Genomic DNA, 22,500 nt, shown 5'->3' on the forward strand with positions numbered 1-22,500 from the left:
AAAAGCAGAATTTAACAGAAGCCCCACCCCTGACCCCGCCCCCTCAGTGATGTCACCACGAGAATTAGCCCCGACAGCTGACTGACCAACCCTTGTTGTGACATCACTGGTGGGTGTGGCTTAAAGGGAAACATGCTAATTTAAATTTTAACCAATAATACCTGTAAACGTGTCAAGATGTTAAAGTTAAATTCAAAATGATATTTTGCTACTTTTTTCGCATCATTTACAATACATCGTTTTGTGCTTCTGATGTTTGTTATTCCAATTAGTTATTATTTGTTCTCCTGAATCCGACGTTTGGTTATTGCGACGTTTCTCAGCTGCGGTGGTTTCACTGGTCTTCTTCTTGTCGACCTGCTGCAGCACCAGAATCTGTTTACTGGTTTCCACTCTGAACTGAACGTGATCTTCATCTTCATCTTCATCTTCTTCTTCTTCTTCTTCTTCGTCTGGTTTGTTGTCAGCTGGCAAATCGTCACATGCTCGTACGTCCACATCTTGAAGTTACTGAATTGAATCTTTGATTAAACACATTAAACTTCAGACTTCACAGAAACGTATCTTCTGAGGATCGGCAGCGTCTGAAGACGTTCAGCTGGATCTGCCAATAAACAGGACGAAGAAGAATCATATTTTTAAATGCCGTCCTTTAGAAGATGGCGGCAGATAGAGCTGAACGTCCTCATTCATTCACCGCTCAGGTTGTTTATGTCTCAGACCAGCGACTGATGTGGGTTCTTGTTTGAAGAAGATTCCAGATGTTTTCTCTGCTGTGGTTTCTCTGAGAGCAGCCGGTTAACGGCAGAGACGACACAAACTGGTTTTAAAATGCACACACACACAGTATGGATGTCCCACAGACGTCCTGTGTGGGACATGAACCAGTCTGATGTTTCATGAATCACACATTTCACACGTCTCACCTCAAATATCAAAGTCACTCTGTCGTTTCATGAGGATCAAAACCAGTTTGATTTGATATCGTCATTAAAATCAAACTTTCAAACAACAGTTCACAACCTTTTTAAAGGATAATGAGTTTGTTAATGTTGGATATAGAACACACAACATCACAACACAAAGACACAACCCAACATTGAACTCCTCAGTTCTCAGTACTTTGTGTTTAACACCCGAGCTCAGGTGGAGCAGTAGAAACTGTGTCTCACAAGTCTCTGCTCTGGAGTCATTAGTTGGGGGGGGGGGGGGGGGGGGGGGGGGGGGGGGTGGGGGGGGGGGTGTCAGCAGCTGTGGGAGTCTGTGCAGTGGGTGTGAGTCTTTGTCTGTGGTGATGAGCTGTTTGTGTTTGTTCCTGACGTCCTGCTGTGGGACACCTCTGGGCGAGTGTCTTCTTCTCTGGTGGTCCCTGGAGATGTCTGGAGGGGGAGGGGGCTTTCATCTTAGATTTAAGGTGGACTGCAGTTTAAGGAGGTATTACATTTTATTTTGTATAGCACCAAATCATTATCAACATTATCTCAAGGCACTTTACACTGAAGGTCAAGATATTAAATGATATAACATAAGAACAGGTTTTTTTTAAAGCTGCAGCAGTTGATCCATCAACAAAAAGGTGTAGTTTAATCTCTGAGCTGTCTTTTTATAGTCTAATTTAAGTTTTATATATATATTATACTTATATAATATATATAATAAGCCAACATTAAAATTTCACCAAGTAAAAGTATTTTTTCATGGTGTTTTTATCAAAGAAAGTTTGAGTCTGCAATACTCTGTATTATATAATAACTGTATAATTCTCAGATGTGGGTTAAAGAGTAAATCTAAGGACATTTTGATTTAATTTAAGGATTAATTTTGGATTTAATGAAAAGTTTATTTAAAAATACAATAAGTTAGTTTGTTTCTAACTCTGAAACCTTTTCTTCATATTTCAACACTGTTTGAAGGTCAGAAAAACCAGTGAGCAGGATCATGACAGGTCACATTCCATCACAGGACTAATCTGTAACTTAAAGAATCACAGCAGCCACCATGTAGATTACACAAAACCAAATCAGACAGAACATCTGTGTGAAACCTAATCCAGTCTGCAGACGCTTATCAACACAAACAAATCAAACACACACACACTGCCCCCCCCCCCCACCGGCCTCCAGTTTCCCTCTTAATCTCCACTTGTCCAATCAGGACCCTCTGCTGGCGGCTGCTCTGTTTAGCAAACAGAAGGAGAGATTAAGTGTTTAATATCCTCCGGCTGCGAGGCTGGTTTGTTTTAGATCAACGTTCAGTCCTCTGCTGATAACTGTGGGAGAATCAAACGCACCTTCACATTCCTGTAGGGGGCAGGTTACTGATTAACACACCCCCCCCCCCCCCCACACCCCCGTGTGACAGGGCTCTCTCAGAAGGGGTGGAGTCCTATTTACACTGTAACCAGATCAACATTTCACTTGGTCAGATAAGAAATTAACAACCACTGTTACCACATTAAAACCACTGTAACCACATTAAAACCACTGTTACCAGATTAACAACCACTGTAACCACATTAAAACCACTGTTACCACATTAAAACCACTGTAACCAGATTAACAACCACTGTAACCACATTAAAACCACTGTAACCACATTAAAACCACTGTAACCAGATTAGCGTGTCCTGAAGTGATCTGAGCACCATCTCTCTGAGGCAGTGACCTCTGACCTCTGAGTGAGCGTCAGGCTCAGTGAAATCTGTGTAGTGAACTGTTTCATGTTTCATCTTCAACTCTGCAGAACATTCCTCACATTCCTCCCTCTGCACCCCCTCCCCCCTCCTCACCCCATCCCCCCTCCTCACCCCCCTCCCCCCTCCTCATCCCCTTACCCTCCTCACACCCCATCTCCCCTCACCCCCTCACCTCCTCATCCCCTCACCCCCCCCCCTCACCCCCTCCCCCCCCTCCTCACCCCATCCCCCTCCTCATCCCCTCACCTCCTCACCTCCTCATCCCCTCATCCCCTCACCCCCCTCACCTCCTCATCCCCCTCACCCCCCCCCTCACCTCCTCACCCCTTTTCAAAAAACCGTATCAACTTAGTTGAGCCGTATTGTTTTGCACCTGCTTGTTGACCTCTGACCTCAGCACCTGCTGGGAGACGAGCTCAGGATGGAACCTTCCTCAGTGTTTGAGTCTCTCGTTCACACAATGTGTGAATCACTAAACTAAGATTCAAACAAACGGTTCCTGACGTTTAAAAACCTGTTTTCTATTTGTGTGTGTTTGTGTGTGTTTGTGTGTGTGTACATGTAAAATGTTGTTCTGTTTATTGCTGTGCAAAATTTTGGGAAACGATGACATCACAGTTTACTTTATTCAAGCCCTTTGTTACTTTGTGTAATGAACATGAGCCATAACCACAGCAGCGTGTCTGTACCTGTTCCCCTCTGGTTTGCACTGGGAGCTCTGGTTACACGCTGGCAGCTGAACTCTTCATCACTGCTCCTCATCAGAGACGTTCACAGAGGAGCTGTGTAGAGAGGAAACAGTTCATGTGTCCATCAGTGATTGATCTCCCTGATTAATACGAATCAGTCTGGACTCTGGACTTCAGTTGTGTTCACATGGTGGATTTGTGGTGAACCGGTTGTGTAACTCTTCATCGTTGATTTTATTCTTGAATCCTTCAAATCCTGAAAAGCACCAGACTCTCATTATGAGTTTGATCCATTCAGGGATGAGATGGTTATTGGACGCTGACAAATCAGTAGAAGCTCAGGTCGGTGTAATCATATAACAGAAGTGTGTGTGTGTGTGTGTGCACGGTGACCTCTGACCTCCACCTGCTGTCTGTGTCCTCCCTGGGTGTGAGCGAGGCCCGGCCCACGCGTTCAGAAGTCAAAGAGGTCATTGTTCGGTCCTCCGGGAAAAATGCAATGAGGTCATGGGATGATTTTAATTGGTTGACGCTGCGAGTGGGGGTGTTCCTTCTAGATGTGCCCTCCCCCCACCTACACCACCACTTAATAACTTGAACCCCCCCCCTCCTCCCAACCCTCAGGCCGACCCGAGGCCCCGCTCCAGCGACTGGAAGAGGAGTCTCAGGAATGCAGTGTGAAAGACCCTGAGTAGCTCCGAGGGGAAGTGAGAACATGGAGCAGATCTCACTGATCACAGAGGAACCACAGAAACCAGGCGGAGAAAAGAGAAGAAGCAGCTTATTCATTAACATTGATTTGTTCGTGTCCATCAGAGACAAACATCTCCTTTCACTTGCTTCTGTCTGCGTCTGAGGCTCCACCCAGTTTCATCTCATCACTCTTACTGTGACTACGCCTGACGGAGTTTTTCCAGTTTTCAGATCAGTTCTCTGGACTTTACTTTCACACATGAACACCACAACAGCAACCAATCATCCTCATGATTCATTCTTATTCATCTGTAATGAATAAGAATGAATAAGGTCTGGTGACCTAAAAGTCCACCAGAAGAGGCTGAGCTAGCGGACAGCCCCTGAATGCACCACGCAGGAAGTTATCCACAGACATGTAGACTTGAAGGTGAGAGGCCCTCGGTTCGGGTGAGGGTTAGCGCTGGTTGAGGAGTTGTGTCTGAAGCTGTCTCAGCAGGAAGTGAACCGGCTCTCTGCAGAGCTGTGTGCTCGCCAGGCCTGATGGAGCCGAGGGGTCGAAGGTCACAGGAGCTTGAAGATCTGTCCCTCTTTACACTGGCTCGGTTAGAGAGTGTGAGGACGTCCATGACTCCATCGTGGCCCCGCCCCCTCACATCCCTGATTGGACACACTGGTCCGTGGGATGGTTTCTTCTTGTTGGATGTGATCTGGTTTGAGGGGGCGGAGCCTGAGTTTTGTGCGAGCAGCTGCGTCTCTTCACCGAACATGAAGATTTCTTTCCGACAGTGTGAAGGACAAGAGGCTCATTATTTCCTCTCAGGAGTTGTTTGTCTTCTCAGAGCTGAGTGTCGTGTCTTCCTCCCTCGTCCTAATCTGTCCTCCTCAAGGACGTGTTCTGTTTCTGTGTGAAGACAAACATCTGCCGCTCTGACGGCTGTTGACGTCAAAACGTGTTAATGTGGAGGAGTCAAACACTGGAGAGAAGGTCTGAGGTCCTCACCAGCTGCAGGACTGTAAGATCTCAATCTGAGTCTCAGACTAAAGAGACACTTACTGTGTCCCTGAAGGTGTGAGGATGAACTCTAACTGAACTGAGCTTTACTCCTCTCACGTGTTTAATAAAGAGTTTTCTGTTCTTGGACCTTTGTGGATGAATAGTCCCGCATGTCGAGCTGCTCTGTTATCAACCTCCGGCTCCTGCTGCTTCACTGACGGAGGTTTCCTCCTGCGACGCGTCTCAACACGCCCCCCCCCCCCCCCCCCCCGCAGGAGGCCACAGGCAGGAGGACGACTCAGACGCGTCTCTTTGTGTCCTCTGTGTCCTGTTTTCACTGGACACATTTGAACCAGTGATAATTTAACACTTACAGATGCTGCTAAGTCCACAGAGCCTCAGAGTGATGTCACCACAGAGTTGATAACAGACTCTTTTCTGTTGAGATCAAAATGTTCTTGAACAATGAGGAGAACCAGGAAGAGAGCGTGTGAGGGTCAGACCAGTTTACACAAGTCTCTGGTGTCTGTGGACTGATGGAGCATCGGGCCGTAGCTCAGGGGCACTACAGCAGAGTGTGAACCCCGGCCTCCAGCCCCCCCCCGGTGTAGGCTGGCGTGTCTTCCATAAGAGGGCAGGAAAAATCCCCCCCCCAGCCTCCCTGTCTCTGACTTGAACAGCTCGTCTCGCCCTCTTCTCTTCTCTGTTCCCTCTTTCTTTCTCGGCCCCTCCCTCTTTCCGGCGTCACTCTGCCGGGTGGAAACACATTCCAGCCGTCACTGTGTCACTCCGTGACCCCCGCACCGAGCGCCCCCCCGCACAGTCCCTCCCCGAGTTGTGTTAGAAAGAAAAGCTGCTTCCTCTGAGCGCCTGGAGGCTCTTTGAATGTGGAGCCGTGACTCCGGCCCCCTGAGGAGAGGCTGGCAGGGTCAGGCTCCACAAAGGAGGCCTCGCTCTGCTGAAAGCCAAGCCAGCTAATTGAGGACGTCTCCCTGGGTTCCTCACAGAGGAATGAAGGAGGTGCTTCAGTCCACAGGTTCAGAGCTGCCTCCTGGTCAGAGTCACAAACCTGAAGGAACCTGAACACTGAAACCAATGAGAAACGGTGACAGTCACAAGTGATAATAATTATGATAATGATTAGGATGATCATTATCATTGAAGGGAAGAAGAAGTTTCTTTCATCTGGATTTAAAATTTGATCATTATCGCCAGATATTTAAAAAAATTTCCAACAGTTTTTAAAACTAGGTTCACACAAAACTGTGGATCACAGGTAGACAATATTTAAAATATTATAATGTCAATGATATATACATCACATACATTTGAATGATAATTGTTTTAGATCATTTCTAACTTTGCAGTGAAGTCGTGGTCATGATGTCGTGGGCTCTGAAATTTAAACAGAATATTTGAATGAATCAGTGATCTTCATATCTACGTCACACGTCTAATTGATGGTTGATAATGGATCAGGATGGTTCACGTGAGCAGACGAAGCTGCAGGACGAGCAGTTTGATGAAGAGTTGGGAATGATCTTCCTCCTGCTTGGTTTGGAGTGGAGCGGCGGCACTCAAGGTTTTCATGGACTGAGGATTTGTTGTGTGAGAGCAAATCATGAATGTGCACAACAGACGCTTTGTGTTAGAACGCCTCTGTAGAAATGTTCCACTCATCAAGACGCTGATTGTTCCTGCTGGTTCCACACTGACTACTGACTGACTGACTGACTACTGACTGACTGACTGACTGACTGACTGACTGACTGACGTGACTGACTAGTGACTGACTGACTGACTGACTGACTGACTGACTGACGTGACTGACTAGTGACTGACTGACTGACTGACTGACTGAAGTGACTGACTAGTGACTGACTGACTGACTAGTGACTGACTGACTAGTGACTGACTGACTGACTGACTAGTGACTGACTGACTAGTGACTGACTGACTGACTAGTGACTGACTGACTGACTGACTGACTGAAGTGACTGACTAGTGACTGACTGACTGACTAGTGACTGAAGTGGACTGACTAGTGACTGACTGACTGACTGACTAGTGACTGACTCACTGACTAGTGACTGACTGACTACTGACTGACTGACTGACTGACTAGTGACTGACTGACTGATTCTCTTTGAAGACGTCCATCTATCACTCTCAATATCAATGGATCTGTTGATGAGTCCTCAGTTATTTGTCCCTCTGTCCTCTCTGTTGTCCTCTCGGTTGTCCTCTCTGTTGTCCTCTCGGTTGTCCTCTCTGTTGTCCTCTCCTGTTTGAGGATGTGGAGGCGTCGTTCTGTTTGAACAGTCTGTCCCTGCCGGCTGGCGTTGTCCTCTCAGGACGTCTCTTCACAGGAGACAAGGCTTTGATCCGAGGCTCAGAGTGACAATAAGCTTCAGAGCGCAGATGGTCAGGATCACATTTGAATAAAAGTCGACCTTTAAGTTCCTTTTCTTTCTGAAACACTTCAGAGCACAGGCAGAGCAGTTGAACCAGGAGCAGGCTGAAGTCACGGCCTCTCAGCTGCAGACGAGTCACATGATGAATGTTCCACTTGAACGTCTCTTTGGACTCGACAGCTTTATAATCTACAGTGCTCCCTGCCGCCTGTTTTTAAACCTCCTCAACTGCTGCTCCCACCTGGAGGAGCTTCCAGCCTCCAGAGGAACGTTTCACACAGACGCCAACATAGACCTCCTGATTGGTTCTTTGCAGTCACATGACTCGACTACCAGCGGCAAACACAAACACAATGTGTGAATGTGGACGGAGACGATTGTGTTGAGTTTAAAACTGCGTCAGTGTGGACAGAGTCCTCCTCCATGTTTCAGACTGTGATCTCCACAGCTCCTGAGTGACCTCCACCCAGGAAGTTCATCTGCAGCTGAGGTCCTCACAGCACAGCAATGTCTCACTCACAGACACACACACACGCGCACACACGCACGCGCAAACACACACACACACACACACACACACACACACACACACACACACACACACACACATACAAGCACACACACACGCACGCACAAACACACACACACACACACACACACACACAGGGAGTAGGAAGTGTGTGTTTGCAGTTGCTTCATTGTTTCCTGTAATAAACTTGAGCCTTTTGTGAACGTCCTATCAGCTGCTTCACCTTTATTTACCATCCACAAAGAGGGGCCCCCCGGGGCCGGGGCCCCTGTCAGCACACTGTTTACAGAGCAGATTCTTTGACTGAGCAAACAGCCGTACCCCCCCCCCCCCCCCCCCCCCCCCCCCCCCCTAGCCGCCCGGCTCAAACATGGCTGCGTTCCTTGACGCGCTGACTGACGGGACTGGGAGGTTTGTTGGTGGGCTCTGACCTGCTCAAACTCGCCCAGTATGCGGATGGACCAGTGGAGTGTCGGGAGTTAAAGGACCAGTCCACCGCTCCAACGTGTCCCAACCACACTTCACATTCCCGCTCCTCGTCTCTGCTGCGTCCTGTGAACGACTGGTTAACGTTTGTGCTGCGCTCACGTGTGACTACAGCTGCACATCTGGAAACAGGTTTAATCCTCAGCTGTAGGCTTTCAGTTATAACAACATATATAATAAATCACTCAGATTCAGAAACACGTCTGATTGTTTTCATCACAAATTATTCTATGAGAAATCTGTGAAAATGTTACGGTTCAGGTTAAAGAGATGAAAAGTTCCTGGATCCTGATCCACATCTGCACCAACATGTCAATCAAACATCGAATCATCAGTTATCAGATAAATCAGAATCTCCTGAAGTGAAACTGACTGGAGCTCAAACTCTTCTCTCTACAGGTAAAGCCTTCGACATCACCTACGTGCGCCTGAAGTTCCACACCAGCCGGCCGGAGAGCTTCGCCATCTACAAGCGGACCAGTGAGAGCGGCCCCTGGGTCCCGTACCAGTACTACAGCGGCTCCTGTGAGAAAACCTACCAGAAGCAGGGGCGGGGCTTCATCCGGACCGGAGAGGACGAGCAGCAGGCGCTCTGCACCGACGACTTCAGTGACATCTCCCCGCTCACCGGGGGGAACGTGGCCTTCTCCACGCTGGAGGGCCGACCCAGTGCCTACAACTTCGACAACAGCCCCGTCCTCCAGGTGAGCGCCCGCAGGAAGTGCCTCCACACAGGAAGTGCCTCCACACAGGAAGTGCCTCCACACAGGAAGTGGTGGAGGCTGAAATAAAACAAGTGTGGAGCTGAACATCGTTTGTTTCTGTGAAGGTTCTTTGGTAAAAACTTCAGAACATCATAACGTTATGTTTTGTTTTTTAAACTTCTGGAGTCATGTGATCTCAGCTATAGACAAAGACAAATAAATGTGTGTGTGAGCAGAAAAGACCGAGATTAATGAGCCTTGTCCAGAGGAGACGAGCGGAAACACAAACAGTGTGTGTGTGTGTGTGTGTGTGTGGGGGGGGGGGGGGGGTGTTGTTTGTCGGTCCAGCTGCTGCAGTGGGAACTCCGGGGGCGTCGCCTAGCAACATGTCCCAGCTCTGGACTTGGCAGCATCGAACCTGTGACCGAGCTGCAGAACAGACTTCTGGGAAAAAACTACTGATGGAGTTTTTACTGAGGCGACTTCAGAGAATCTGAGTTTTAAATTAGAATACTGACTGTATATACAGATGATCAGTGACTGTATATAAAGATGATCAGTGACTGTATATAAAGATGATCAGTGACTGTATATAAAGAGGATCAGTGACTGTTTATAAAGATGATCAGTGACTGTATATAAAGATGATCAGTGACTGTACATACAGATGATCAGTGACTGTACATAAAGAGGATCAGTGACTGTACATACAGATGATCAGTGACTGTACATAAAGAGGATCAGTGACTGTACATACAGATGATCAGTGACTGTATATAAAGATGATCAGTGACTGTACATACAGATGATCAGTGACTGTATATAAAGATGATCAGTGACTGTACATACAGAGGATCAGTGACTGTATATAAAGATGATCAGTGACTGTACATACAGATGATCAGTGACTGTATATAAAGATGATCAGTGACTGTACATACAGATGATCAGTGACTGTATATAAAGATGATCAGTGACTGTACATACAGATGATCAGTGACTGTATATAAAGATGATCAGTGACTGTACATACAGATGATCAGTGACTGTACATACAGATGATCAGTGACTGTACATACAGATGATCAGTGACTGTACATACAGATGATCAGTGACTGTACATACAGATGATCAGTGACTGTATATAAAGATGATCAGTGACTACAGATGATCAGTGACTGTACATACAGATGATCAGTGACTGTACATACAGATGATCAGTGACTGTATGTGGAGCCTCCTGATTGGCCGGTCCTCAGACGTTCAGGTGGAGCAGTCTCTGTGTGAACGAACAGATTTAGCTCTGCAGCTCTGAACTTCCTTATTTGACTTGTCGGCATGAAGCTATTTATACCGAAGCGGTGGAGTCTCTTCTCCGGCGTCTGTTTGTCGCTCGCTGACATTCCGGCCGTCTGTCACCTCTGAGCTCTGAGAGGAAACGACCCCCAGCTGAGAGCTCGCTCTGATCCTGGATCTGTTGTGGCTCCTGAGCCCTGAAATAACGCGTCTCAACTTCTAAACTGGTCCAATGGTGTCGGACAATAATCCCCCTCCCCCGCTGACTGGGCCAAGTATTCATTAGTATTTGAATTGAACAGTGATTCAAAAAAGACAATAATATGATGACGTCAGTTCACGACCTCATTAAAAAAGAAAATGGTGCCATCTTTGAATGAACACATGTTTTTTTTAAACCTGCCTTCACAGGTTCTGTTCTGCGTGTTTGGTCGAGAGGTGAAGAAGTCAAAGTGGAAGTTCTTCTACAGGTCGGGGGTCACGTGCACGGCCCACTGCTCGGACCTCAGACCTGCTGTCAGTTTACCCGGGCCCTGCTCTCGGAGCGTTTGCGTGTTTGTGTGTTCGTTGTTTCAGTTGTTGTGATGTCTCTGGGCTTTGTGAGGATGCACAATAACACCTCAGTCTCCTCAAGTAAAACGTGGAAAGAACCATCACTGTGTTGACACCACGATAACGGATCATCTGAGGTGGAGTGAGCGTGCGTGGTCACGGACAGTGTGTGTGTTCCCAGGCTGCAGCTCAGCTGAATGTTTGTGTTTCCCTGAAGAGCTTCTTACGCCAGCGGAAATTCTTCCTCTGAGAAAACCCACGTCCCGGCCGAGGCGTGCCTCACAAGCACAGAGCTGCAGATGATTGATAGCAAACAAATGTTCTGTACAGTTTAAACAGCGTCGACCCGAGAACGTGCACGAGCTTCCTGCAGCAGCGACCTGAAGAGCTGCAGCTGCTGAACAGCTCGGATCAGTTTCATCCCTCACGACAGACAGAAGACAAACAGAAGAGGGAGAGAGAGGGTCCCGACCAGAGGCTCTCAGAAAAGTGACTGGATGAGAAACCAGCTGCAGAAACGTTTTCAACAATCGTCCATCAGAGCCAAGTGTGAAACATCTGCCAACAGCTGGAGCTCCACCAGAGCTTGGCACCAGACGTGATGGTGTGGTTCCAGCTGAAGGAACTATCTGAGAGGAAGTGAAGGTCCTGGTCCCAAACTGGAAGAATGCAAACAGCCATACTGATCTTTAATTGTCATAAAGATATCACAACAGACTCTTCCAGGTTTTATTTGGAGTCTGACTCCTGCTGAGAGGAGCTCGGTTCACGAAGAGGCTGAAGCTCCTGTGTTCTGTCACCTGCTCAGTCTGGTGACTTTAAACACATCAGACGTGAGTTTGTGTGAAACTGAAGAGATCAGCAGGAATCAGGTCAGACTGATCTCAGACACTCATAGTAACCGTATAATATGTAACATGTGAAATAAGCATGTGAACAGTTGTTGCTCAGCAGTGAAGCAATCTCCAAGATTTAGTCCTCGTCAATCATTTACATCCAAAAACATGAGAGAATAAAGGCGAGCGTGAAAAGAGCGGTTATCCTTTAACCTCGCCCTGCTCCCCCCACTGCATGTTTTAAAGACTGTGGTCTGGAGGGTGTAGTTACTTTTCTACATGTGGGTTTATTTACAATGTGGTGGGAACACTGGTCCCGAGCTTCAGGAGCGATGGTTTAAAGTGAAGACTTTAAAACGCTTGATTCTGCTGGTCAGCAGATACACGAGGATTTGACTCGTGTGTGTTAAGTTCCAGAGACGTTCTCTGTGTAGGTGGATGAAGAGTACATTCACACTTCAAGTTCAGTTTCCTCTGACCTCTGCTCTCTTCAACACTGTAGACACATGGAGTCAAACCATTAAACCAGTCGGAGAGGTTGGTGTCTGAGGCCAGATGTCAGTTTCCTGCTGAGGCTGGAATCATTAGTCTCACTTTCTCCCGGGAGCGTCCATGTTCATATCAGACACAGATTAACCATAATCCACGTCTCGCTGGGACAGACCCTGGTTTGTCCTCAGGACCCGGGTGTGTGTCCTCACGCAGCTGCTGAAGGAGAAGCTGATAAACTTCCTGCTGATACTGAACCAGACTATCGTGGTTCTCCTCTCCCACTTGTTCACACAGTGAGATACTGAACAGGTGTCCACCAGTAACTCTCCATCTGGACCTCGTGTCAGAACCAGGCCAAGAAAATTAATCCGTCTCACTGAAAATGTCCCTCATGGCTTCCTGTTGCATCACTGTTTTTTAGTGTTTCCCACAGTCAGAGATTTAAAACCTCACCACTGACACATGTGCAGCAGAACGTGCAGACGATGTGAAGGGAACAAACACAACACAACACAACACAACACAACACATGTAATCAATCACCTCATAGACTTTTCATAAACCAGTTACTAGAGAAACACAAATTGCTTTTAAACAAAACACACAATAAAATAAATTCAGTGAATAGAGGAAATGAAAGTTTCAGAATATGAACATGAGATGATGATAAACACACTTAATTAATAAATGAATTTAAAAGGATCAAATGTCAGTTGAACCTGCAGTGACAGAAGAGAATAATTCTTCAGCCTTAAATGAAATCACTTCACTGCCTCGGTGTCGTATCATTTCATTTCACCGGTCTGTTCATTTGACTTTATTCTTTTAATTATTTTATCCTTTCACTATTTGATCTAGTTTCTTGTTCCTGTCTCATCAGCTGTGAGTAAAGAACTTTGAATTGAACCAACCGGTTTCAACCAGTTTGAGACGATGGAGCAGCATCTGTCTGAAGTCCCTGAGGAATCAGAGACTCTTCATTCTCCTGATTCTGTGATGACTAGAAAAGACAAGTTCTGATGTCTCTAACGTTGTGTCCATGTTGTGTCTCTGCTGCAGGACTGGGTGACGGCCACCGACATCAGAGTGACCCTGAACAGGCTCAACACGTTCGGAGACGAGGTCTTCAATGACCCCAAGGTCCTCAAGTCCTACTACTACGCCATCTCTGACTTCGCTGTGGGAGGAAGGTAAAGGAAACCTTCAGTCTGGTTCATCTCATGCTCTGCTTCTCATCTGCATGAACGAGAACATGCTTGAGGAGCCTGAGCTCCATGAAACCTGCTCAGACACAAGAGGAGGGGGGGGGGGTGGTCGGTGGTGTCACTGTGTGGTGTCCCTGGGGCCGGCACATCAGAACCACAGGGTTTGGACAGGCGGTTAGAGTGTGAAACAGGATTCTGCTGCGTGGCTCCGCAGCCGTAATCTGTTTGAAAAGTGGAGCGAGTTCCATTTCACAGCCGGCATTCCTGGCATTCCTGGCCAGGAGGCAGGATTACAGCCAGACCGGAATGGGGCGGATCGACCGCCATGACAGGCGGAAGAAAAGGGAAGAGTCCTGCAGCACCTCTCAGAGTTCAACCTTTATTTATCCAAGGAGCTGTTCTCCTCTTGTTTGCTCAACCCTGATTCACCTGGTAGGGACGGGCAGCGCACGTGAGGACACGTGCACTGCCCGTCCCTACCAGGTGAATCAGTGCTTCACAACCAGGACATGAAGCTCAGTGGTTCTGTGTTGAGAGGACACTGAGCAGTGAAACTAGGTTTGAACTTGGTGAACTCTTCCAACAAGTGTCGGGTGACGGATACAGGTGGTCTTGTTTCAGCCTGAGGTCAAAGGTCAGCTGTAGAGGGTGATCAGTGTGGGCTGAATGTGTGAGAGCAGCGTTCTGCTCCACTGGCTGTTTGTCAGCCTCCATCAGCCTCTTCCTTCCCAAGTCACTTTTTCCACGGCTCTGTGCCAACAACACCTGAAACGATAAGTGAAGGTTCTGCAGAGCAGGTCCCGTCCTGTAGAGAGGGGCTCGCCCCCCCGAGGAGGTTCAACCAAACCTTCACTCAGCCACCGAGCGGAAAAACCTCCTCAGACCGAGAACAATATCACCACCGAGCCGTCAGTTCGATCCCTGTCTCACATCAGATCATATTCAAACGTCCAGGACATCATCAAACTCTTTTTACACCAAATGAGACAGAGGTGGAGTTTTCTGATAATCCGTCTGAGCAGGCAATTGTGGGTACTGTAGTTTTGAGTTGCAGTGTTGTTGAGGTGTAACGGCTGCATTTCTCTGCTCACAGGTGTAAGTGTAACGGCCACGCCAGCGAGTGTGTGAAGAACAGCGGAGGACGGCCGGTGTGCAACTGCAAACACAACACGGAGGGAGACGACTGCAACGTCTGCAAACCGTTCTACAACGACCGTCCCTGGAGGAGAGCGACCGCCGACAACTCCAACGAGTGTCTGCGTGAGTCTGCAGCTGCTTCACTGCACCAGCAAGGTCCAAGTGCCAGGACTCATGTCCCTGGGCACATGTCCCTGGACTCATGTCCCTGGACTCATGTCCCTGGGCACATGTCCCTGGACTCATGTCCCTGGGCACATGTCCCTGGGCTCATGTCCCTGGGCACATGTCCCTGGGCACATGTCCCTGGACTCATGTCCCTGGACTCATGTCCCTGGGCACATGTCCCTGGGCTCATGTCCCTGGGCACATGTCCCTGGGCTCATGTCCCTGGACTCATGTCCCTGGACTCATGTCCCTGGGCACATGTCCCTGGGCACATGTCCCTGGACTCATGTCCCTTGGCTCATGTCCCTGGACTCATGTCCCTGGACTCATGTCCCTGGACTCATGTCCCTGGGCACATGTCCCTGGACTCATGTCCCTGGACTCATGTCCCTGGGCACATGTCCCTGGACACATGTCCCTGGGCTCATGTCCCTGGGCTCATGTCCCTGGGCACATGTCCCTGGGCTCATGTCCCTGGGCTCATGTCCCTGGGCACATGTCCCTGGGCTCATGTCCCTGGACTCATGTCCCTGGACTCATGTCCCTGGACTCATGTCCCTGGACTCATGTCCCTGGGCTCATGTCCCTGGACACATGTCCCTGGACTCATGTCCCTGGGCACATGTCCCTGGACTCATGTCCCTGGGCTCATGTCCCTGGACTCATGTCCCTGGGCACATGTCCCTGGGCACATGTCCCTGGACTCATGTCCCTGGACTCATGTCCCTGGACTCATGTCCCTGGGCACATGTCCCTGGGCACATGTCCCTGGGCTCATGTCCCTGGACACATGTCCCTGGACACATGTCCCTGGGCACATGTCCCTGGACTCATGTCCCTGGGCTCATGTCCCTGGACTCATGTCCCTGGGCACATGTCCCTGGGCACATGTCCCTGGACTCATGTCCCTGGGCTCATGTCCCTGGACTCATGTCCCTGGGCACATGTCCCTGGGCACATGTCCCTGGACTCATGTCCCTGGACTCATGTCCCTGGGCACATGTCCCTGGGCTCATGTCCCTGGGCACATGTCCCTGGGCACATGTCCCTGGACACATGTCCCTGGACACATGTCCCTGGACACATGTCCCTGGACTGATGTCCCTGGGCACATGTCCCTGGACTGATGTCCCTGGACTCATGTCCCTGGGCACACTCACATGTTGTCTCACATGTTGTCTTCTGGTGTTTACAGTAGAAGTCTGATCTAATGAACCTGTCTCTCCCTCTCAGCCTGTGACTGTAACGGGAAGAGCAGCGAGTGCCGGTTCGATGCCGAGCTGTACCGGGCCTCGGGTCACGGAGGTCACTGCAGAGGCTGCGCCGACAACACCGACGGGCCGAACTGTGAGCGCTGCCTGGACAACTACCACCGGGACCAGAGCGGCAGCCGCTGTTTGCCCTGCGGCTGCAACTCTGTAGGTGAGTCAGGACTCTACTGACTTCAGATCAGGACAGGTCTCTGCTCTGGTCATCAGGCTGGAGAGTCTCTCCACACGTCTTAATGAGCACTGACCTGAGGTCTGCTGCCTGAGTCGATGGGAAACACAACCTCTTTCTGATTGGGTGTTTGTGGTCACAACTTGACCTTCTATGATTCGTCAGGCTCGTCACATGACCTGCTTCAGGAATGAAATAGTCTTCCTCCCAGTGTGTGTGATGTTCCTGTGATGTGTGCGTCAGGCCTCTGTGTGTGGACGGGGATTGAAGGCAGACAGTTCAGATGAAGCCCCAGTGCATGATGGGACAGGAATGCAGCAAAGCCAAATGAACTTGTATAAATTAGGTTTATATGTGGTTAATGTCCGTCGGGTGCTGAACAGGTGTAAAGCTTGAGGAGCAGTGAAGAGTGAAACCTCTGGAGCGACCAGGTGGTGGAGAACTGATGTGAAGCAGCTGCTGCTCTGAACCCACAGTTTGTGTGTTTGTGTGTTTGTGTGTTTTCAGGCTCGGAGTCTCCACAGTGTGACAACAGAGGAATGTGTGCGTGTAAACCAGGAGTGACGGGAGATAAGTGTGACCGCTGTCAGCCGGGTCACCACAGCCTGACGGAGGCCGGCTGCAGGTACACAACACAACACAACACAACACATCACACATTGTCTACACTGTAGATAAAACTGTAAAACAACATGGCTGACATGACGGCTCCTGTTAGTGAAGCCAAAACATCTGGATCTGCAGGTCCCAGCGTTTCCTCTACAGATGTCTTGAGACCTGATGTCATCTGAGCTCTAACTCTGCTCTCTGAGCGCCCCCTGCTGGCAGAGCCGCCTCCTCACCTCTCTCTCTCTCTCTCTCCCCATGTCAGGCCCTGTTCTTGCTCGCCCTCTGGCAGCACTCAGGAGTGTGACGTCAACTCAGGACAGTGTCGCTGCAAAGACAACGTGGAGGGCTTCAGCTGCGACAGGTAACACACACACACACACACACACACACCTGTAGTGTGTCACAAGGTGTGACCCTAACCCCACTCGTCACTGTTGTATGGTAACGCCTGAGTTGTGCTTTTAGTTTGAAACCTGTGTTTCAAAATAAAACATTACAAGTGGTGTACGGTCCCAGGTCTGACCTCTGACCTCTGACCTCTGACCCTGCCTGGTGAACGAAGGCGTCAGGAGAGCAGCTGGTGGCGTCTCTCCTCACGTCTGCTCTTCCTGTTTCCTGTTTCCTGTCCCTCAGGTGCAAACTGGGATTCTTCAACCTGGATCCCAGTAACCCTCAGGGCTGCACGCCGTGCTTCTGCTTCCAGCACTCGTCTGTGTGCGACAGCGCCGAGGGCTTCAGCGTGCACGCCCTCAGCTCCTCCTTCCACAGAGGTAACGCCCCCTGCAGGCCGGAGAGAACATGAACTCTGTGATGGTCAGAGAGTTGTTAACTGAGTTGGTGTGTGTGTTTGTGTGTGTGTGTGTCTCAGATGATGAACAGTGGACTGGTCAGCAGCGTGATGGGTCCAGTGTCTCTGTCCAGTGGTCTCCCAGTGGACAGGAAATCTCCCTCATCTCAGACGACTACTTCCCCATGTACTTTGTAGCCCCAGGTACACACACACAATACACAACACACTCTCACTCACACTCTCACACACACACACACACACTCTCACTCTCACACACACACACACACACACACACACACACACACACACACACACACTCACACACTCACTTGTTCACACACTCACTTGTTCACACACTCACTTGTTCACTCACTCACTCACACACACACTCTCTCTCACACACTCACACACACACACACTCTCTCTCACACACACACTCACTCTCACACACACACACACTCACTCACTCTCACACACACACTCACTCTCACACACACACTCACTCACTCACACACACACTCACTGACACACACACACACACACACACACACACACACACACACACACAGTCACACACACACAGTCACTCACTCACTCACTCACTCACACTTACACTCTCACACACACACTCTCTCTCACACACTCACACACACACACACTCTCTCTCACACACACACTCACTCTCACACACACTCACTCACTCACTCTCACACACACACTCACTCTCACACACTCACTCACTCACTCACACACTCACTCACTCACACACACACTCACTGACACACACACACACAGTCACTCACACACTCACTCTCTCTCACACACACACTCACACACACTCACTTGTTCACACACTCACTTGTTCACACACTCACTCTCACACTCGGTGGTTTGTGTGTCTCAGAGAACTTCCTGGGGAACCAGCTGCTCAGTTATGGTCAGAACCTGACCCTGAGGTTCCGGGTGGACCGGCGGGACACTCGTCTCTCGGCGGAGGACCTGGTTCTGGAAGGTTCTGACCTGAGAGTGGCCGTCCCCCTGATCGCCCAGGGCAACGCCTACCCCAACGAGAACATGCAGACATACGTGTTCAGGTGAGCTCCTCGCGGATCATGTGACTTCCTGTCGGTCCAACAGGAAGTCACATGATCTGTAACCTGCTTGTGTTCTGGTTCAGGCTCCATGACAGCGCCGACTACCCCTGGAGGCCGACCATCAGCCACTCGGACTTCCAGAAACTTCTTCACAACTTGACGGCCGTGAAGATCCGAGGCACCTACAGTGAACGGAGTACGCACAACTCAACGCACAACTCAACGCACAACTCAACGCACAACTCAACGCACAACTCCACGCACAACAGACCAACAACACACAGTTAATTGTCTATGAACCTGTCCCTGCAGGTGCTGGTTACCTTGATGACGTGTCCCTGGTGTCGGCCCGGCGGGGCCCGGGGGAGCCGGCCCGCTGGGTGGAGCAGTGCACCTGTCCTCAGGGCTACCAGGGTCAACACTGTGAGCAGTGCACCCTGGGATACCGCCGCGCCCGCCCAGAGCTCGGCGCCTTCAGCTCCTGTGAACCCTGCAACTGTAACGGGCACAGCGACGCCTGCCACCCCGACACAGGTAACACAGGTTCACCTGGCTGACCCGGTTCAGCTGGTTTAACTGATTCAGCTGGTTTAACTGGTTCCTCTGGTTTAACTGGTTTAACTGGTTTAAACTGGTTTACCTGGCTGACCTGGTTCATCTGGTTCATCTGGTTTACCTGGCTGACCTGGTTTATCTGGTTCATCTGGTTTAACTGGTTCAGCTGGTTTAGCTGGTTCAGCTGGTTTAGCTGGTTTAGCTGGTTTAGCTGGTTTACCTGGCTGACCTGGTTCATCTGGTTTAGCTGGTTTACCTGGCTGACCTGGTTCATCTGGTTTAGCTGGTTTACCTGGCTGACCTGGTTAAACTGGTTTACCTGGCTGACCTGGTTTATCTGGTTCATCTGGTTTAACTGGTTCCTCTGTTTTAACTGGTTCATCTGTTTTAACTGATTCATCTGGGTCCTCTATTTTAACTTGTTTATCTGATTCATCTGATTTAACTGGTTCCTCTGGTTTAACTGGTTTACACTGGTTCATCTGGTTTAACTGGTTTACCTGGCTGACCCGGTTTAACTGGTTCATCTGGTTTAACTGGTTTAAACTGGTTCATCTGGTTTAACTGGTTTACCTGGCTGACCCGGTTTAACTGGTTCATCTGGTTGAACTTGTTCCTCTGGTTTAACTGGTTTAACTGGTACATCTGGTTCCACTGGTTCCTCTGGTTCCTCTGGTTCCTCTGGTTCCACTGGCTCCTCTGGTTGAACTTGTTTAACTGGTTCCACTGGCTCATCTGGTTGAACTTCTTCCTCTGGTTCCTCTGGTTGAACTGGTTCCACTGGCTCCTCTGGTTCCTCTGGTTGAACTTGTTCCTCTGGCTCCTCTGGTTCCTCTGGTTGAACTTGTTGAACTTGTTCCACTGGCTCCTCTGGTTCCTCTGGTTCCTCTGGTTCCTCTGGTTCCACTGGCTCCTCTGGTTCCTCTGGTTGAACTTGTTTAACTGGTTCCACTGGCTCCTCTGGTTCCTCTGGTTGAACTTGTTTAACTGGTTCCACTGGCTCCTCTGGTTCCTCTGGTTGAACTTGTTTAACTGGTTCCTCTGGCTCCTCTGGTTGAACTTGTTTAACTGGTTCCTCTGGCTCCTCTGGTTCCTCTGGTTGAACTTGTTGAACTTGTTCCACTGGCTCCTCTGGTTCCTCTGGTTCCTCTGGTTCCACTGGCTCCTCTGGTTCCTCTGGTTGAACTTGTTTAACTGGTTCCACTGGCTCCTCTGGTTCCTCTGGTTGAACTTGTTTAACTGGTTCCACTGGTTCCTCTGGTTGAACTTGTTTAACTGGTTCCACTGGCTCCTCTGGTTGAACTTGTTTAACTGGTTCCACTGGTTCCACTGGTTCCTGTGGTTGAACTTGTTTAACTGGTTCCTCTGGTTCCTCTGGTTCCTCTGGTTCCACTGGTTCCACTGGCTCCTCTGGTTCCTCTGGTTCCACTGGCTCCTCTGGTTCCACTGGCTCCTCTGGTTCCTCTGGTTCCTCTGGTTCCACTGGTTCCACTGGTTCCTGTGGTTGAACTTGTGTGTCCCTGTGTCAGGAGCTTGTGACTGCCTGCACCACACGGCCGGTCTGAGCTGTGAACGCTGTAAAGACGGGTTCTATGGGGAAGCCGCCCAGGGGACAGCCGGTGACTGCCAGCCGTGTCCCTGTCCCTCCGGAGCCACCTGCGCCGTTGTTCCCAAAACCAGAGAGGTGGTCTGCACCAACTGTCCCGCCGGAACCACAGGTGATCCCTCTGCACAGACTCACACTAGGTCCAGATTACTGCGTGTGCTTGTCTTTGACCACGCCTCTCCGCAGGTAAACGCTGTGAGCTCTGTGACGACGGTTTCTTCGGCGACCCGCTGGGCCAGAGCGGCCCGGTCCGAGTGTGCCGGGCCTGCAAGTGCAGCGACAACATCGACCCCAACGCCGTCGGCAACTGCAACCGCGAGACGGGAGAGTGTCTGAAGTGCATCTACAACACGGACGGCTTCTTCTGCGACCGCTGCCAGGACGGCTTCTATGGAAACCCGCTGGCCTCCAGCCCCACGGACAAGTGCAAAGGTGATGACATGTTTAATATCATAATAAATAAGTGACAATGATTATTAAGAAAGAATTGTCCCAAGTGAGAGTGGTGATGAGAGGAGGTGGATGAATGTGATCAAATATCTTCTACGATCAGAATCCTGACTGTGTCCTCGGTGTGTCCTCAGCCTGCTCCTGCTCAGCGTACGGGACGCTGGGTGGACAGACCAGCTGCTCTCAGGTCACCGGTCAGTGTCCCTGTCTCTCCAACGTCTCCGGGCGGGACTGCAGCGCCTGTGAACCCGGCTTCTTCAACCTGCAGAGCTCCAGCGGCTGCGAGAGGTCAGACCACAGACACATCCACATTGTTTGGGATATTTCCAGGTGCTTATTTTTCTCCCTCAGTGTTTCTGAGTGTTTCATCTTGTGTGTGCGCAGGTGTAACTGTAACCCGATTGGCTCCACCAACGGTCAGTGTGACATCACCACAGGCCAGTGCGAGTGCCAGCCCGGCGTCACGGGGCTGCACTGCCAGCGCTGCGAGGTCGCCTCCTTCGGCTTCAGCTCGTCCGGCTGCAAACGTGAGATTGTTGTTTTATTGGTGTCGACGCCTTTTTCTTAAATTTGTGACTTGAATCTCAGATAAATTCAATCACATGTATTTTTAAAATGTGGTTCCTGGATTCTGTCGTGTGGATGAACATGCTCCAGTTGTGTCTGACCTGTGTCTGACCTGTGACCTGCAGCTTGTGACTGCGACCCCGAGGGCTCCCAGTCAGACCAGTGCAAAGAGGACGGGCGCTGCGAGTGTCGTCCGGGCTTCGTTGGATCTCGATGTGACATGTGTGAGGAGAACTACTTCTACAACCGCACGGTGCCGGGCTGCCAGCAGTGTCCCTCCTGCTACAGTCTGGTCAGAGACAAGGTGAGGACGTGTGCACGGACTGTCAGAGCACCGCTGTGTGTGTGTGTGTGTGTTTGTGTTGTTTTAACCTGAACAATGGCTGTTTGTGTGTCTGCAGGTGAACCAGCAGAGGCAGAAGCTTCACGACCTGCAGACTCTGATCGATAACCTGGGCTCAGGTCAGGAGACGGTCAGCGACAAGGCGTTTGAGGA

At 49.9% G+C, this 22,500-nt stretch overlaps 1 protein-coding gene across 1 annotated transcript in view; it reads left to right on the forward strand.

Annotated features, from left to right (window-relative positions):
- Nucleotides 1-22,500, forward strand: part of lamc1 (laminin, gamma 1) — a 34,095-nt gene that overhangs the window by 4,866 nt on the left and 6,729 nt on the right. Inside the window, exons 2-18 of the mRNA XM_053438329.1 lie at nucleotides 8,903-9,207; nucleotides 13,443-13,573; nucleotides 14,682-14,848; nucleotides 16,127-16,315; nucleotides 16,841-16,958; nucleotides 17,205-17,303; nucleotides 17,576-17,712; nucleotides 17,811-17,933; nucleotides 18,637-18,826; nucleotides 18,910-19,022; nucleotides 19,139-19,360; nucleotides 20,911-21,099; nucleotides 21,174-21,419; nucleotides 21,572-21,725; nucleotides 21,822-21,964; nucleotides 22,130-22,308; nucleotides 22,406-22,500. The exon at nucleotides 22,406-22,500 is cut by the window's right edge and continues 62 nt beyond it. Of these exons, the coding sequence (XP_053294304.1) occupies nucleotides 8,903-9,207; nucleotides 13,443-13,573; nucleotides 14,682-14,848; nucleotides 16,127-16,315; nucleotides 16,841-16,958; nucleotides 17,205-17,303; nucleotides 17,576-17,712; nucleotides 17,811-17,933; nucleotides 18,637-18,826; nucleotides 18,910-19,022; nucleotides 19,139-19,360; nucleotides 20,911-21,099; nucleotides 21,174-21,419; nucleotides 21,572-21,725; nucleotides 21,822-21,964; nucleotides 22,130-22,308; nucleotides 22,406-22,500 (2,800 nt within the window). The remainder of the gene's footprint in view (nucleotides 1-8,902; nucleotides 9,208-13,442; nucleotides 13,574-14,681; nucleotides 14,849-16,126; nucleotides 16,316-16,840; nucleotides 16,959-17,204; nucleotides 17,304-17,575; nucleotides 17,713-17,810; nucleotides 17,934-18,636; nucleotides 18,827-18,909; nucleotides 19,023-19,138; nucleotides 19,361-20,910; nucleotides 21,100-21,173; nucleotides 21,420-21,571; nucleotides 21,726-21,821; nucleotides 21,965-22,129; nucleotides 22,309-22,405) is intronic.

Source organism: Pleuronectes platessa, chromosome 13, assembly GCF_947347685.1.
Source record: "Pleuronectes platessa chromosome 13, fPlePla1.1, whole genome shotgun sequence".
In the NCBI taxonomy this organism is placed as follows: Eukaryota; Metazoa; Chordata; class Actinopteri; order Pleuronectiformes; family Pleuronectidae; genus Pleuronectes; species Pleuronectes platessa.